Source organism: Canis lupus, chromosome 26 (genome assembly GCF_048164855.1).
Source record: "Canis lupus baileyi chromosome 26, mCanLup2.hap1, whole genome shotgun sequence".
Lineage (NCBI taxonomy): Eukaryota > Metazoa > Chordata > Mammalia > Carnivora > Canidae > Canis > Canis lupus.
Genome location: NC_132863.1, coordinates 49,216,959 through 49,232,823, shown reverse-complemented (window position 1 = coordinate 49,232,823; position 15,865 = coordinate 49,216,959). Strand labels below are relative to the sequence as shown.

At 58.0% G+C, this 15,865-nt stretch overlaps 1 protein-coding gene and 1 pseudogene across 4 annotated transcripts in view; one reads left to right on the top strand and one right to left on the bottom strand.

Moving 5' to 3' along the window:
- GMEB2 (glucocorticoid modulatory element binding protein 2) overlaps window positions 1–4,229 on the top strand; it is a 28,356-nt gene extending 24,127 nt beyond the window's left edge. For all 4 annotated transcript variants that reach the window (XM_072801756.1, XM_072801757.1, XM_072801755.1 and 1 more), the window contains exons 8-10: window positions 67–204; window positions 421–543; window positions 1,532–4,229. In XM_072801756.1, the coding sequence (XP_072657857.1) occupies window positions 67–204; window positions 421–543; window positions 1,532–2,190 (920 nt within the window). In that variant the 3' untranslated portion in view covers window positions 2,191–4,229. The remainder of the gene's footprint in view (window positions 1–66; window positions 205–420; window positions 544–1,531) is intronic.
- Window positions 4,230–11,825: 7,596 nt separating this feature from the next.
- Window positions 11,826–12,984, bottom strand: LOC140617812 (large ribosomal subunit protein eL32-like; annotated as a pseudogene).
- Between the last annotated feature and the right edge of the window lie 2,881 nt (window positions 12,985–15,865).

Here is a 15,865-nt window from a genome sequence, read left to right as displayed (position 1 = left end):
GGCCTGCGGCGAGAAGCCTGCCGTGGTTGCTTCTTCCTGCCCTCTGAGCCCCCCTGCCCCTCACAGACGACACGTTCTCCTTCTGGCGAGGCCTCAAGGACGCAGGCCTGCTGGACGAGGTCATACAGGAGTTCCACCAGGAGCTGATGGAGACCATGAAAGGCCTGCAGCAGCGGGTCCAGGACCCCCCCCTGCAGCTCCGAGGTGAGAGGCTCTGTGTGCCCGGCACCACCCTCCCCCCGCTCCCCGGCTGCCCCTCCTGCCCTGCCATGCCCCTGTAGACTCAGGACCCGGCTGGGCCTGGTTCAGCTCTGGTGGCGGAAGGGGGCGGAGCAGAGGCAGGCGGCCGGCCCCCTGGGTCACTGTGTCCGCGGGACGTCTCTGTGGGGGCCGTTCTCACCGTGTGCTCGCGCCTTCAAGATGCCGTCCTCCTCAACAACATCGTGCAGAACTTCGGCATGCTGGACTTGGTGAAGAAGGTGCTGGCCAGCCACAAGTGCCAGATGGACCGCTCTCGGGAGCAGTACGCCCGAGACCTGGCAGGTACGTCGGGTGGCCAGGGCCTCCCTGGGCCCAGTGCTCCCGTGGCCGTCCCTGGTCACTGCCTGGTGGGACAGCTGCTCCTGAGAGAGCACAGGAGGCACAGTCTGGAGGGGGGAGGACCAGGAGAGCCTAGCCTAGCGCGTCTCACGGGGAAGCCAACACGCAGGGCCTAGGTGGCCCGCCCTCGGCTCCCCTGCGACTGTTTACAGGAGAAAAGTGGGAGAGGTGAGGCTGTGCCACTGGGGCCCCCAGAGTCACTCTCTGACGTGTGTGTTTCTCCTTCCTGGCGCTCCCAGGGCGCTCGTGTGCAGCAGATGGCTCACGTGTGTGGTTTTGACCTATTTTGTATCTTCATGCTTCACAAAAGCAACTTTCTGTGCAGATTCTAGAAAGATCAGAAAGTTAGAATGGGGAAGGTCTGTCCTCGTCTGGCAGCTTAGAGGCCGCCTTTGAGATGACATTTCTGCTTTCTCGGAGGGGCAGTCAGCACAGGCACCGCAGAGAGTGTCACTGGGGGGAGATGGGGTGGGACAGGGACAGAGCATCACTGGTCAGGGTACATGTGTTTCCCTCCCTGTGTCCGCACTGGCCTCTGTCCCCCCCCCCCCACACCTGACTCCTCCTCCCCACAGTGATGCTCTGTCCCATGTCCCCCATCCGCCCATGCAGTGACGCTCTGTCCCCCATGTCCCCCTGTCCTTGCAGTGATGCTCTGTCCGTGTCCCCCCCCACAGTGACGCTCTGTCCCCCATGTCCCCCTGTCCCCACCGTGACGCTCTGTCCCATGTCCCCGTAGCCGCAGTGATGCTCTGTCCTGTGTCCCCCTCCCTGCAGTAACACTCTGTCCCGTGTCCCCCTGTCCCCACAGTGAAGCTCTGTCCCCCATGTCCCCCTGTTGCCGCAGTGATGCTCTGTCCCGTGTCCCCCCCACAGTGATGCTCTGTCCCCCCGCCCCTCCCAGTGACACTCTGCCCCTGTCCGCCCACAGCCCTAGAGCAGCAGTGTGACGAGCACCGCCGTCGGGCCAAGGAACTCAAGCACAAATCTCAGCACCTCAGCAACGTGCTCATGACGCTGACCCCCGTCTCCCTGCCACCCCCCACGAAGCGGCCCCGGCTGGCAAGGGCCACGTCAGGGCCGGCTGCCATCGCCTCGCAGGTGCTCACCCAGTCTGCCCAGATCGCCCTCAGCCCCGGCGTGCCCGTCTCCCAGCTGACTGGCGTGCCACTCGGCAAAGTGGTGTCCACCCTGCCGTCCCCCGTGCTGGGCAAGGGACCCCCCCAGGCTGCTTCCGCCAGCTCTCCAGCCTCGCCCCTGCTCGGGGGCTACACAGTGCTGGCCTCGTCGGGCACCACCTTTCCTAGCACCGTGGAGATCCACCCGGACGCGTCCAGCCTCACAGTCCTGAGCACAGCCGCCATGCAGGACGGCAGCACTGTGGTCAAGGTGGTGAGCCCCCTGCAGCTGCTCACCTTGCCGGGCCTGGGCCCCACCCTGCAGAACGTGGCCCAGGTGTCACCTGGGGGTAGCACCATCGTGACAGTGCCCACGGGGGCCGTCGAGAGTGCCGTGGCCGCCTCGGGGCCTGAGGAGCACACGGCCACCATTGAGGTGGCCGCCATGGCGGAGGGCCACGAGCACAAGTAGACGCTGGTGGAGGGCGAGGCCCCTCGTGGGCACAGGGCTGGCCGCCTCTCCTCAAGCCCCGGCCGGCCGGGAGCACGGCACCGCCGCCCCGCGGGTCACGTCGGGCTGAACCAAAGAGAGGGAACACCAAACAGACGGAAGAGAAAGGGATCGCCAGCGACAGGCCTGTGCGGTCAGCCTCCACCTCGAACTTCCTCCCCCTTTTCTTAGGAAATACATTCTTCCATCTGTTGCTTATTGATACTGTTTACACGTTGGGCCTGATGAGGAGCCAGGCAGAGAGGACGAGGAGGCACCGCCGGGGAGCAGGGCGCGGACCCCGTGGGTGCGAGGGGCCCCCGGGGGGGGGTATCACGAACACAAGTCTTGGGAACCGTCCCCAAGTGTGGAAACCCATGGATCCTATGGATTTGGTTTCTTCCCACAGTTTTCTGTAGGTTTAGCGGGTCCCGGCACCCTGATCTCCCGTCTCTGGAGCGGGCGCCGTGCTGCTGCAGGTCCACACGCGGCCCTGGGCAGGGGCGCCTGGGCACCCGGGGCTGGAGTGCCACCCCCAGGGCACCCGCCTGAGCAGAGGGCCCAGAGGCCCCAGCAGCTGAGTTTGCCGTCTGCCCACCTCCCTCCGCCCTGCAGGCGCTCGGGCCCCCCGGGGGGCCCCTGCACACGCGCCGTGGGTGTTTTTAAGTGAATTATTAGTAGGCTTCTAGGAAGAGTCAGATTTCTAGCATTTTCATCCTAAGCAATGCTGAGTGCCTAGGCTTCCTGCATCGCTCTGGGCTCCAGAGTGCTCAGTACGAGGCAGCTGTGGGCGCCGCCCCGGGGCGACTGCGCTGGTGGTTCCCGCTGCTCCGGCGGTCAGCACTCGCCCGGCGGGCCGCCCGGAGGAGGGTGGCGGTGACGGTGGTGCGCCCCTGCGGCTTTGGTTCCGGGGGTGCGGGTGCGAACACAGCAAGACAGGAACCGAGGAGGGGCTGCATGGGGCGAGGTGCTCCCGCCTTTGGGGAACTCGTCATCCACCCCGTGCTCAGCCTGCTGGCGGGGCCGCCGTGACAGCTTTAGCCCCTGGCCCTCCGGGACCCCCACCCAGGGGTGGAGGTGCACCCTGCTGGCTGGCGCTGGTGCCCGAGGGCGTGTGGGGTGGCAGTTGGGTGGTCTGGACCAGGGTCTGTCACGGCGGGGCCACCCGGGGGCCATGCGCAGGTCTGCTTGTGGACCCAGGAGGAAGAGCAGCAGGGGTCCCAGGGCCCGCCCGAGCCCTTGAGTGGACGTCCCCGCGGCCACGCTTCCCCTGGCGGCCAGTTCAGTTGCCTGCGGAAGACCCTTCTCTGCCGGAAGGGGAGGGGGCTCCAGCGCAGCCACTGCCCTACTTTGTGCTTCGAAGGGAACTGGGTTGTCTGTCTGTCCTTCCATCCCAGGTGCCCCACACCTCCCCGAGTCTCCCAGGCGCTCCTTCCTGTTTTCTTTCTGTCACATACTTGTTTGCCGTGGTCACGGGTCAGCTGGTTTCAGCACGGTGTTTACCTGCTGGTTACGGAGTCCCGATGCCTGTGGCAGCGTGACCGCGGGGTGGGCGCGTCCTGTCCTGTCCTGTGCGTCTGCACCAGCTCGGGCAGTGCGAGAAAGCACATCTTGCCCTTGGGGCCTTTGTCAAAGTCAGACAAGCGGCCCCTTTGAAGCCGCCGCCCCGCCGGCAGTCAGACCGCAGGGCTGGAGGGAAGTGCACATCCGAGCCATAGCACGGAAGCCGCAGCTTCAGAAATAACTGCAGCCCCTCCCTCCACCTGGGCGGGGGGCGGGGGGACACCTGTGCCTGGCAGGGCCCCGAGTCCCGGCTGTCGGGGGGCCGCGGGGGCCGCCTGCACCCCTCCAGTCCCCGGGCGGGACCGCGGGCTGCTTCTGGGGAGCAGGACTGGACTTGGTTTCTCTCACGGCTGCCGGCCCAGAGGCAGCCTGGGGAAGGGAAGCATCCGGGTTCTACTTTGTATGTTTTGCAAGTATCTGCTTGGTACTTTGATTTACAGTAAAAACATTTTTCGTAACGTGTGTCTGAGTCTTGTGATGAGAGCTCATGGAGGGGGTCACGGTGGTGCAGGTGCGTGTCCCGCGCAGACGGCGCTCAGGCCATGCCACCTGCCCTGGGAGACTGTGGTCGGGGCCCAGGCCCTCCCTCCCTGTGTCCCTGAGGTCACCGGTGTTGTCGTGTCGGCACCATCCCCACCCCCAGGAGGCCAGCAGAGTGTGTGCACGTCTTCACCCCAGAGGTGGTGCGTGCTTACCACAGGCTGCAGGTGACACGAGGGGTTCCCGCGGTGGGCATGCAGTGGACGGCCTGACCCCCCTCTCACACAGGGGAGGAGGTTGAGCTACTTGGCAGGAGAGGGTGGCACAGCCTGGCTGGGAGCAGGCTGCCTGCCCCTGGTGGGGAGCTGCCGCCAGGACCGAGAAGCATCAGGGGTGACCCCCACGGGCAGCCGGGGGGCCTGTGTGGGCCCCGGGAGCAGGACATCGTCTGCAGGGGGTTTGCGGGCTCTGTTGTACCCTCCACCTCTTGCCCGCCGTAGCCCCTTCTGGGGCTCCCTTGACCACCAGACGCCTGCTGCGGTGCTCTGAAGACTCCCCACTCCTCTCAGGCCCCGCATCCAGGGGTCCCCTCGCCCTTGTTGGTGAAGTGTGTGGGGAGCCCCTGCCGCTGTCCTCCCTGTGTGGAGACCCCCCCCCCAGCAACCGCCAGCTCAGGAGCACCGCAAGCCCCGACGCGGCCGCTCCCCACCCCTGCGTCCTCGTCCTCGGCTGTGGAGCAGCGGGTAGTGGGGCCTGCCCTGGGGACGTCCGGGAGCTGGGCCTGTGAAGCTGGTGGTCTATGTCCTGTGGCCTAGGGGGCCACCCAACAGGAAGGGTCGGGAGGGAAAGCGGTCACGGGGGTACTAACGAGGAGCACAGCCCTCTCCGGGGGCGGAGGGGACGAGAGGGAGTCCAGGTAGTGTCCGTGCTCGGGCGACCTGGAGAGGCCATCGCTGGAAGGTGGGCAGCAGGGTCACTGCTGGTGTCACAGCACCTGCGGATTTGGACAAACATGAAGACGTGTTTCACCCGATCATCCGGCCTGAGGCCCTCTGAGCCACAGAGGGGCCACTCGTAGGAAAAGCAGCACTTTGGAAACTCTGGTTGTGATGCTGGTCAAAAAAGCTTGAAGACCACTCTGTGCTGGATCCCCTCTTTCATTAAGTCGTGTTCCTATATCTATTTATTTTGTGGGTGTTTTTTTTTCTCCTAAATTCTAGATCGTCTGAAGTTAATACTGCTATGTCAGCGTTGACTTATTTATGTTTGGTTGGTAGATGCCTGGCGTACCTGTTTCCTTTTTTATTTTTGACTGTATTAGGCTTTTGCGTTTGGGTGCATCTCTGGCATCTCTGACTTTCCTTCTTTTTTTTTTTTTTTTTTTTTTTTTTTCTGACTTTCCTTCTTTCAAAATCCTCTCTCAGATTCTCAATCTCTTGATAGAATGTAGTCCTTTTACATTTATTGTACTGATGTGTTTGGGTTCAGGTCTCTTACCAAGTTGACTAGGGGCTGAAGTGTTTGTGACGAGTTGCCTTGTGCTCTTCTGCTTTCCTCCCTTTTTCCCTAGCGTGTGGGTCGCTCAGCTCTCTTCTGCCTGATGGCTTTACACCATGTCCGCAGATTCTATGACACTCGTCCCACGGAAGGTGGAGGTGGACCTCCCTCCCTTTGCTGTGAGCTGGCCTTAGTGACTCACGTTTAACGACCGGGACGAGGCAAAGGTCATCCAGGGCCGTGACTTCTGGGGCTGGGCCAGGGATGGGCAACGGTAGATCCACCTTCCGTTTTCCGTGTCTCAGAATGCGGCTGGTCTGCAGCATGGGGGGCCAGGCTGGAGAGACCACGTAAGATAGAGGCAGCCTCAAGGAGCCCCCGCGCTCCCAGCCGTGGCCCACGTGCCAGACGTGGAGTGAGGGGTCTCGGATGACCCCAACCACGGAACAGGAGTCTTTGGGCCGACGCTCTGGACCCTGGAGCTGGCCCCGTGCCAGTTCCAACCCACAGACCTCAGGAGCGTAATACATGGTGGGTTGATTTCAGTGAGTTTTGGGGTCCCTTGTCAGGCACCCATATAACATCCTGGGACATACTTGTGTTCATCAGCTTCTCCATCTGAGCCACGTCTGGGTCCTACTCTCTGTTTGGTGGCCTGGGGAGGGGGCTGTCCCCTGGTTTCCTGTCTGCTGGAACAGCTTAGCTGGACACTCATCTGCAAGACAGTTTTGCTGTGGCCTCAGCCAGGCCCTGTGGTTTCCAGATGAGACTCTACGTGACCGTTCTGTGCTTTGGGAGCCTGCACCACGAGGGCGGGATGAGTCCGTAATTCTCTGACCTTGTGATCATTTCTCTTTCTTGAGCTTCATCTACATGGAGTCATGCGCTAAGTATTCTCTCAGGCCAGGATGCTTTTGCTCAACAGAACATCCCTCGGATCCATCCACGCTCTCGTGAGCGTCGGCAATGCTGTGGCTTCCTGAGTGGAGTGTCATTGTACACACGCCAGAATTTGTTTATCCAGTGGCCTGATTGTGAACATTTGCATTGTCTCCAGATTTTGGTTACAATGAACCCACAGGCCCAAGGACCAGGACAGCCACCAGCCCCTGCAACCGCAGGAGGAGCTCCGCTGACCAGGCCTCGCCAGGAATGAAGATGCAGGGCGCCCGCAGGGCAGGTGGTGGAGCATCCAGCTGCTGGTTTTAGCTTAGGTCCTGATCTCAAGGTCATGAGATGGAGCCCGGGGTCAGGCTACGTGCTGGGCGTGGAGTCTGCTTGAGATTTTCTCCCTCAGCCTGTCCTCACTTGTCCGCTCTCTGTCTCTGAAAGAAGAAGGAAGGGGAAGAAGCAGGGGAAGGAGCAGGAGCAGCATGTTGCTCTCTCTTGGGTAGACACCTGTGAGCTCATCTAACTTTATCAGAAACCACCAAACTGGGATCCCTGGGTGGCTCAGCGGTTTAGTGCCTTCCTTTGGCCCAGGGCGTGATCCTGGGGTCTTGGGATCGAGTCCCGCATCCGGCTCCCTGCTTCTCCCTCTGCCTGTCTCTGCCTCTCTCTCTCTCTGTCTGTCTCTCATGGGTAAATGAATAAAATCTTTAAAAAAAAAAAAAAAAAAGGAAGAAGAAACCACCAAACTGTTTTCCAAGTCTTCTCAGAGTCAGCCGCTCTTCTGTAGTCTGAGTGGCATCTCACTTAATCTGCATTTCCCTGGTGATGTCGGGCACTTTTTTAAAAAAAAGATTTTAGGGATCCCTGGGTGGCGCAGCGGTTTAGCGCCTGCCTTTGGCCCAGGGCGCGATCCTGGAGACCCAGGATCGAATCCCACGTCGGGCTCCCGGTGCATGGAGCCTGCTTCTCCCTCTGCCTGTGTCTCTGCCTCTCTCTCTCACTGTGTGCCTATCATAAATAAATAATAAAAAAAAAAAAAAAAGATTTTATTAATTTATTGGAGAGAGATTAAGAGCACAGCAGGGGGAGGGTCAGAGGCAGAGGGAGAAGCAGGCTCCCCACTGAGCAAGGAGCCGGACCAGGACTCACTCGACCCCAGGACCCTGGGACCATGACCTGAGCTGAAGGCATGTTGGGCCCCTTTTTAACGGGCTTGTGGTCATTTGCATATTTTCTTGTATGAAGCATGTGTTCAAATATTTGTTCATTTTTTAAAAGAATGCTTTAAAAATACTGAGTTTTTAAGATTAAGAAAAATAATCTGCATAGAGCTCTTCATCAGGTATGTGTATTTTGAATATTTTCCTTCAGCCCGTGTCTTGCTTTTTCATGTTTCTCACTGGTGTCTTTGAAGAACAGAGATTTTTGATTATTCATGAAATGCAGTTTATCAACTTTTTTTTTGAAAGGGAATTTTTTTTTTTATAGATTTTATATATTCATGTGACACACACACACACACACACAGAGAAGCAGGCTCCATGCAGGGAGCCCGATGCGGGACTCGATCCCAGGACCAGGATCACGCCCTGGGCTGAAGACGGCCCTAAACCGCTGAGCCACCAGGGCTGCCCCAACTTTTTCTTTTATATGAGCGCTTCTCATGTTCCTTTAAAGAAGTATTTGCCTACCCGGAGGCTGTGGTGATTTCTTCTGTTCTCTTCTAGAAGCCTTAGTGTCGGGCCCTGACACTGAAGGGATCCACGCGGAGTGAGTGTGGTGTGACGGAGGGCTGGGGTCCACTCCGTCCTCGGCAGAGCCGTCCCTGCCCTGGTGCCGTTGGAGAAGACGGGCTGCGGGTCAGGCCTGGGCGCTCTCCTGACCTTTGCAGGTGGACCGGGCCAGCATCCCACGGTTCTGGATGGTTCTGGATGGCGGGCGACTTCCTGCGGCTCCGCAGCCTGCCCAGCGCCTGCCATGCAATCAGCCTTCCTTGTCCTGAACTTTCTCTTTACACGACCAAGCCAGGTCCTGGAGGCAACGGGTGGGGGTGGCTGGGGACTGGACTTTGCCTGGGAGGGGACAGGGCGAGCTGGCTGCGAGCTGAGGAGGGAGGCCCAGAGGCCAGGTGTGTGGCCTGGAGGAGACCCAGGGCTCTGGCCCCCCGACCCGCATCCTGAGCCGGGGCTTCAGCTCTGCCCCCAATGGGTAGGAGGTGGAGGCAGGTACAGCCGCCAAGGGAGCACACCAGGTGTCCAGCCGAGGGGAGGGGTCCGGCGCCGGGATCTAAGGCAGGTGTGTGACGTCCCCAGAGGCCAGTCCTCCAACAGGAGCGGCTCCTCCCTTGCAGGGCTTGCCGGCACGCCCTCCACCTGCGGGGCGGCGCCCTGCCCCCAACCGGTGACCCTAGAGGACCCGGTGGGGAGGAGTCTGACTTGTGCGCTCTGTGCCAGGCTGGCCAGCTCCTCCCCCACATCGGGGGCTCGGGGGCTGTCCTCAGTCTTCACCACGGCCATCCTCGTCACTCTGCACAGCTCACTCTCAGGGGCTCCAGGAAGGGTTCCAGGCTCGAGGTGGGGGTGCACGGAGGGCGGCGCAGGGCAGCCGCACGGTCGGGTGGGGGCGGGGAGAGCAGCTGGGACAAAGAGCTGTGTAGACCTTTCCTGGGATGAGACCTCCCCCTCCCCTGCCCCCAGGTCAGGTGGGATGAGGGCCGCTCCACAGACCCTCCAGGCTGTGCCCTGGGAGCCTCCCACTCCTAGACTCAAAGGCCAGGGTGTGACCTCCTGGCTGGGTGGGTCCCTGGGAGGTCCCTGGGGGCCATACCTGGGTATTCAAATTCTCTTTAGGTGGGTCTGAAGGATTACCTGAGACCAGACGGGGTAATGTGAAGCCCGGGCCGGACCACGGCCCCGCAGTGGGACCTCCACAAGCCCAAGTGGTGTCTGTAGGGGCATCCGGGGCTTTCCTGAAGTTCTGGCAACAGCAGAGGGCCGCGGACGGCGAGGGCCGAGCTTTATCCACTAGGAGATCCTCTGTGTGGGGAAGGCCTGGTTAACTGGGGGAGGTGTTGGGTGGACGTCTTATTTATTTTTAATGTGATGTGATTTCAAACAAACTTAGGCTAAAGTTGCAAACATAGTGCAAAGCACTTCTATGTCCTCCATCTAGATTCACCAATTTTTTAAAAATTTTTATTTATTTATGATAGTCACAGAGAGAGAGAGAGGCAGAGACATAGGCAGAGGGAGAAGCAGGCTCCATGCACCCGGAGCCCGACGTGGGATTCGATCCCGGGTCTCCAGGATAGCGCCCTGGGCCAAAGGCAGGCGCTAAACCGCTGCGCCACCCAGGGATCCCTAGATTCACCAATTTCTGACATCTGTCCCGCTTGGTTTATTATATAAATAAACTTATGTCTGAGCCCTCTGGGAGCACGTTGCAGACGTCAGGCCCTTTACCCTTGACCCCTGACGTCAGGCCCTTTACCCTTGACCCCTGACTTCGTAGTGTCTGCTTCCTAAGAAGGTGTACTTTGTCACTCATTAAACCAGGAGACTTGGGCGGTTGCTCACATCCACGTTTCCCCTTTAACGATGCCTCCTAATTCGATATATACGCACGTGCGGTTTTTAGTGTGAGAATCTGCGGTGCCCCGGCCTCTCCTGGTCTTTGATGACCCGGACGGTTTTGCAGGGGGTGTCATTTAGTAGAGTCTGTGATGGTTCCTTGTGAATTTTTTTTTTTTAAGATTTTATTCATTCATTCCTGAGAGAGACAGAGGCAGAGACCCAGGCAGGGGGAGAAGCAGGCTCCCTGCGGGGAGCCCGATGCAGGACTCGATCCCGGGACCCCAGGGTCACGCCCTGAGCCCAAAGCAGATGCTCAACCGCTGAGGCTGAGCCGCCCAGGCGCCCGCCTGATTGATAAGAGGTTTTGCATTTTGGGCTGGAAATTCAGGGAGGGGCTGTGTCCTCCAGGCGCCGTGCCCCGTGCGAGAGTGTCTGCCTTGTGGGGGTGATGAGCCCTGATCCCAAGGCCGGGAGACGTCTGACCGCTTGTCCGTGGCAAGCACGAGGGGTCCAGGACGCCTGGACCCCCGGGAGGATGGGCTGCCCATCTGTCCATCTGGGGGCGGCAAGAGGAGAAGGTGTGGGCCCAGCATCGAGTGACGTGCCTGCCTGGCGCTCCGGGAAGAAGCCGAAGAGGCCAGGACGGCGTGAGTGCGAGCGTCCACGTCCGGGAGGAGCCCTGCGCCAGATGACCGCGTGGGCCCCATCAGCGCCGGGAGGAGCTGCAAAGCCCAAAGGTGAGGGCCGGGCCGGCGGAGAACCGCGGAGAACCGGCGCTCTGCACGCCTTCACCATCCAGGGCACGGCGCCTCTTACCCTCCGCCTTCCTATTTCAGTGAGGATCGCGAGCCCTTAGTATAAACTCAGGCCTACGAGAAAGGAGAGGGCAAAAGCCTTCCTCCCGCCCCGGCCACGCAGTTGGCTTCTGGTTCTTCTGATTCTGTAGCTGAAGTTCGAGCTCGTGCACGCGCACTCTCTCTTTATCTTTCTTTTTTTTTTTTTTTTTTTTTAGTGAGAGGGGGAAAGAGGGTGGGGGAGGCAGAGGGAGAGTCTTAAGCAGGGCAGGGCTCGATCCCATGACCCTGAGACCATGAGCTGAACTGAAATCAACGGTCAGCTACTCACCCAACTCAGGTGCCCCTGAACTTTATATGCTTTTCCTTTTTTTTTTTTTTTTTGAACCCAAGGTGCAGGGGCGCCTGGGGGCCTCAGTGGTTGAGCATCTGCCTTCAGCCCAGGGCGTGACCCCGGGATCTCGGATCGAGTCCCGCGTAGGGCTCCCTGCATGGAGCCCGCTTCTTTCTCCCTCTGCCTGTGTCTCTGCCTCTCTCTCTGGGTCTCTCAGGAATAAATAAATAAAATCTTTAAAAAAAAAGAATTGTTTTATTTTCGCGTGGTTGAATGTGTTCGTGGCGTGCTGGTAGATGGCTACCCGCGCTCTGAGGGGGAAAGAGAGAGCCACGATTCAGCGTCCGCGGCGGATTTCAAACCAGCACCTGAACGTCAGTGAAGCGAGTCCGAGGAGCTGGGGACGTGGCGGCCGCCGCACCTGCTGCCCGAGAGCGCCCCCGACCAGGGCCTTGCCCCCGCACCTCCCCGCACAAACGGCTCCTTCTGTGCCTTTCCGGCTGGCGGTTTTTTCCTGTTTATTTATTTTATTTTTTTATTTTTATGGTTTTATTAACACAAATATGACACGCACATAAGCTGTCTATTCCTTTTCTTCGCTACGCAGCCTGGCACTGGGATTGGTGACTGATGGCCAGCTGGGCTGCTCTTTCCACAGTGGCTTTGCGGTTCTTGGAGGATACATTGTGAGCAATCTCTGCACAGTAAGATTTGTTGCACATCAGCAGCACTTGCAGCTCCTTGACGCTGTGGGCTAGGAACTTCCGGAAGCCACTGGGCAGCACGCGCTTTGTTTCCTTGTTGCTCCCGTAACCAATGTTGGGCATCGAGATCTGGCCCTTGAGTCTTCTGCTACCTATTGTCAATGCCTCTGGGTTTCCACCAGTTGCGCTTAATTTTGACATATCGGTCTGACTGGTGCCGGATGAACTTCTTGGTCCTCTTTTTAACGATCTTGGGCTTCCCCAGCGGTCTGAGGGTGGCCGTGATGCCCAGCGGTCGACGGCTGCCACCTCCGCAGGCGGCGCCGAGGAGGAGCGTTCTCTCCTGTTTAAATCTTTGATCCGTCTGCTATTTTATTGAGGTGCGAGGTCCTGTGTAGAGGATCCCCCGCCCTATTTTCGTTTCCAGATGCTAGCCCCTTGTCCTAGCGGAATCGTAGAGCTGCAGCAGCCCTAACAGAGCTGGTGGGAGGCAGCAGCTTTTCCCGGCCACACGGTCTCCCGCTGCGCAGGGAGCTCTGCAAGTCCGCCCGTTTCTGGACTTTCTGTTCTGCCCACGGCTTGTCCCCTTGTGCTCCAGAACCACACTCAGCAGCTGCACAGGGTGTTTTCATATTTGGCAGAACTCCTCTCCTGTTACTCTTTTCTTTTCTTTTTTTTTTTAATTTTTATTTATTCACGATAGTCACAGAGAGAGAGAGAGAGAGGCAGAGACATAGGCAGAGGGAGAAGCAGGCTCCATGTAGGGAGCCCGACGTGGGATTCGATCCCGGGTCTCCAGGATGGCGCCCTGGGCCAAAGGCAGGCGCCAAACCGCTGCGCCACCCAGGGATCCCCCTGTTACTCTTTTCAAACTAACTCACCGATGTCCTCTTTACCCGTTGATCAGGTGACAGACGCGTGGGTTTCCGTGTCCTGGCCATGGGGGTGCAGGCGGCCTCCGAGGCTCATTTCACTTCCTCCAGATACAAACCCGGTGCCATTGCAGGTCCTAGGGCAGCTCTGTGTCTAACTTCTTGGGGACCCTCCACGCTGATCTCCAGGCGTCTGCACCAGCCTGCATCCCCACCAGCGGTGCAAGAGGGCTCCCCCCTCTCCACGTCCTCGCCAACATCTGTCGTTTCCTGACGTCTCTTGGTGGTTTTGATTTGCGTTTCCCTGATGCCAACAGATGTGGAGCATCTTTTCACGTGTCTGTCGGCCACCTGGATGTCTTCTTTGGAAGGGTGTCTATTCAGGTCCTTTGCTCATTTTTATTTTTTTAAAGATTTTATTTATTTATTCATGAGAGACACACAGAGAGAAAGAGGCAGAGACATAGACAGAGGGAGAAGCAGGCTCCCTGTAGGGGGCCCGATGTGGGACTCGATCCTGAGACCCCGGGGTCACGGCCTGGGCTGAAGGTGATGCTAAACCGCTGAGCCCCCCACGTGCCCATGGGCTCTCTATTCTATTCCTCTGGTCTATGTGCCCGTATTTATGCCAGGACCACAGTGTGTTGGTTACTACAGCTTTGTATTACAACCTAGAATCAGAAAGTGTGACACCTCCAGCTTTGTTCTTTTTCTCAGCATTACTTTGGCTATTTGGGGTCTTTTGTGGTTCCAAATGGATTTTAGGATAGTTTTTTTCTATTTCTGTGGAAAATGTCATTGGAATTTTTATTGGGATTGCATTGAATCTGTAGATTCTTTAGTGACAATTTTTTTTTTAAATTTTATTTATTTATTCATTATAGTCACAGAGAGAGGCAGAGACACAGGCAGAGGGAGAAGCAGGCGCCATGCAGGGAGCCCGACGTGGGATTCGATCCCGGGTCTCCAGGATCACGCCTTGGGCCAAAGGCAGGCGCTAAACCGCTGCGCCACCCAGGGATCCCTTTAGTGACAATTTTTGCATCTATATTCAGCAGGGCTATTGGTCTTTAATTTTCTTTTATTGTGGTGTCCTTATCTGGCTTTGGGATCAGGGTAATGCTGGGCTTGTACGAGGAGTTTGGGAATGATCTCTCTTCTTCCGTTTTCTGTTACTCTTCCTCGTAATAATTTTCCTGCCCACTCTTGCTGGCTTAGGTAATGCTTTTCCCAGTGAATTTTAGTATATGTGCTGCCGAAGCGAGCACCCCAGTGAATTTTAAAATCAGCTTGTCTATCCCCCAATTCTTCTTAGTAATTTTATTGGGATTGTATTAAATTCATGGATGAGTTTAGGAAGAGTTAATATATTTATGTTAAATGTCCTTATCCATGAATGTAGTACTCCACTCCATTTTCGGTGGTATTCTGTTGTGTCTCGGGAACATTCCAGGGTTCTTGCATGTTTCTTGTTAAGGTGACTCCTAGGTCTTGTGTTGCTGCCCTTATTTATGGAATACTTTCTTCTGTTACGTCCTCTAACTTAATGATTGTGTATCTTTTTTTTTTTAAAGATTTTCATTTATTTACTAATGAGAGACACAGAGAGAGGAAGAGAAGCAGAGACACAAGCAGAGGGAGAAGCAGGCCCCATGCAAGGAGCCCGATGTGGGATTCGATCCCGGGACTCCAGGATAGCACCCTGGGCCGAAGGCAGGCGCTAAACCGCTGAGCCACCCAGGGATTCCCCAATGCTTATGTATCTTGAGGCTCTTAGTATGATTACTAAGGATGCACCCAGACAATTTCCTGAATTAGTTGGGGAGCTCCCATCATTGCCTCCCATCATCGTACCTCCGTGGTACAGGCGGGCCCCCACGTTGGCCTCTGGGGCTGGTCAAGGGAGGTTCATTGAGGCCATTGTTGCCCCTTACAATGTGATGCTTGTCTCCATACAGGTGCATGTCACCGAGGTGCAGTTTTGGTGTGTTGACCATCTATTGCTGTGTGAGAAATCACCCGAAGACTTGTTGGCCTAAAACAACATTAAACATTTATTATCTCATAGTTGGAAGTGGCTTAGCTGGTGACTCAGGCTTGTGGTCTCTCTTGAGGTTGCAGTCAAGCTGGAACTTGAGGGTCCCCTTGCAGAATGACCCACATACATTCCAGACAATTGGTGCTGGGGTTTGGCAGGAGGCTGCTGTCCCTTCTGGCATGGGACTGTCAGCAGGGCTGCTGGAGCGCCCTCGCACGGAGGCGGCTGGCTTCCCCCCACAGTCAGCCTGCGAGCCGGGAGCAAGCACAGTGTCCTTTGGCCCAGCCTTGGTCGTCAGACAGCTGCCATATGTTAGCTCTCTCCATGGTTCAAGGGGACGCTACAAGGTTATGAATCTAGGAAGCAAGGACCCTTCGGGGTACATCAAGTCCCAGTGGGGGCACTGGCTGCTTTGCTAGCTAGCTGCCTGCTGAGTCTCAGCCAGTGAGCACAGTGCCTCAGTTTCCTCAAAGGTGACCACGGATGACACCTGTGCAGGAAAGTTGGGAATCAAATACAATTAAGCTGCAAAACGCTCCTGACCCCTCCAGCTGTCTAGAGAGGGGTGTGGCCCCTCCCGGCTCGCTCGTTCAGGGTTCACCGGTAGCTTTGGTGTATTTTGAGGGGTTGGATGTGGCTGCAGAGCATCCTCAGGTGAGAACCTCCCCAGGTAAGAGGGCGGGTCCCCTCTGACCTAGACTGGACGGAGCCGGTTGGGAAAGCCCCGCCCCCGGCGCTCAGCCTCTCCCCTTCCCGGGCCTCCGGCGGGGTCCCCGGTGCCCCCTCCCCACGCCCCCTCCGCTGCCTGAGCGGCTCTGCAGCAAAGGGGCGCCCGCCAGCACCTGCCCTTTGCTCCGCTCGGCTCTCCCGCCCCCGGCCCCCGCGGGCAGGGCCCCTTCTGCAAACCGCACA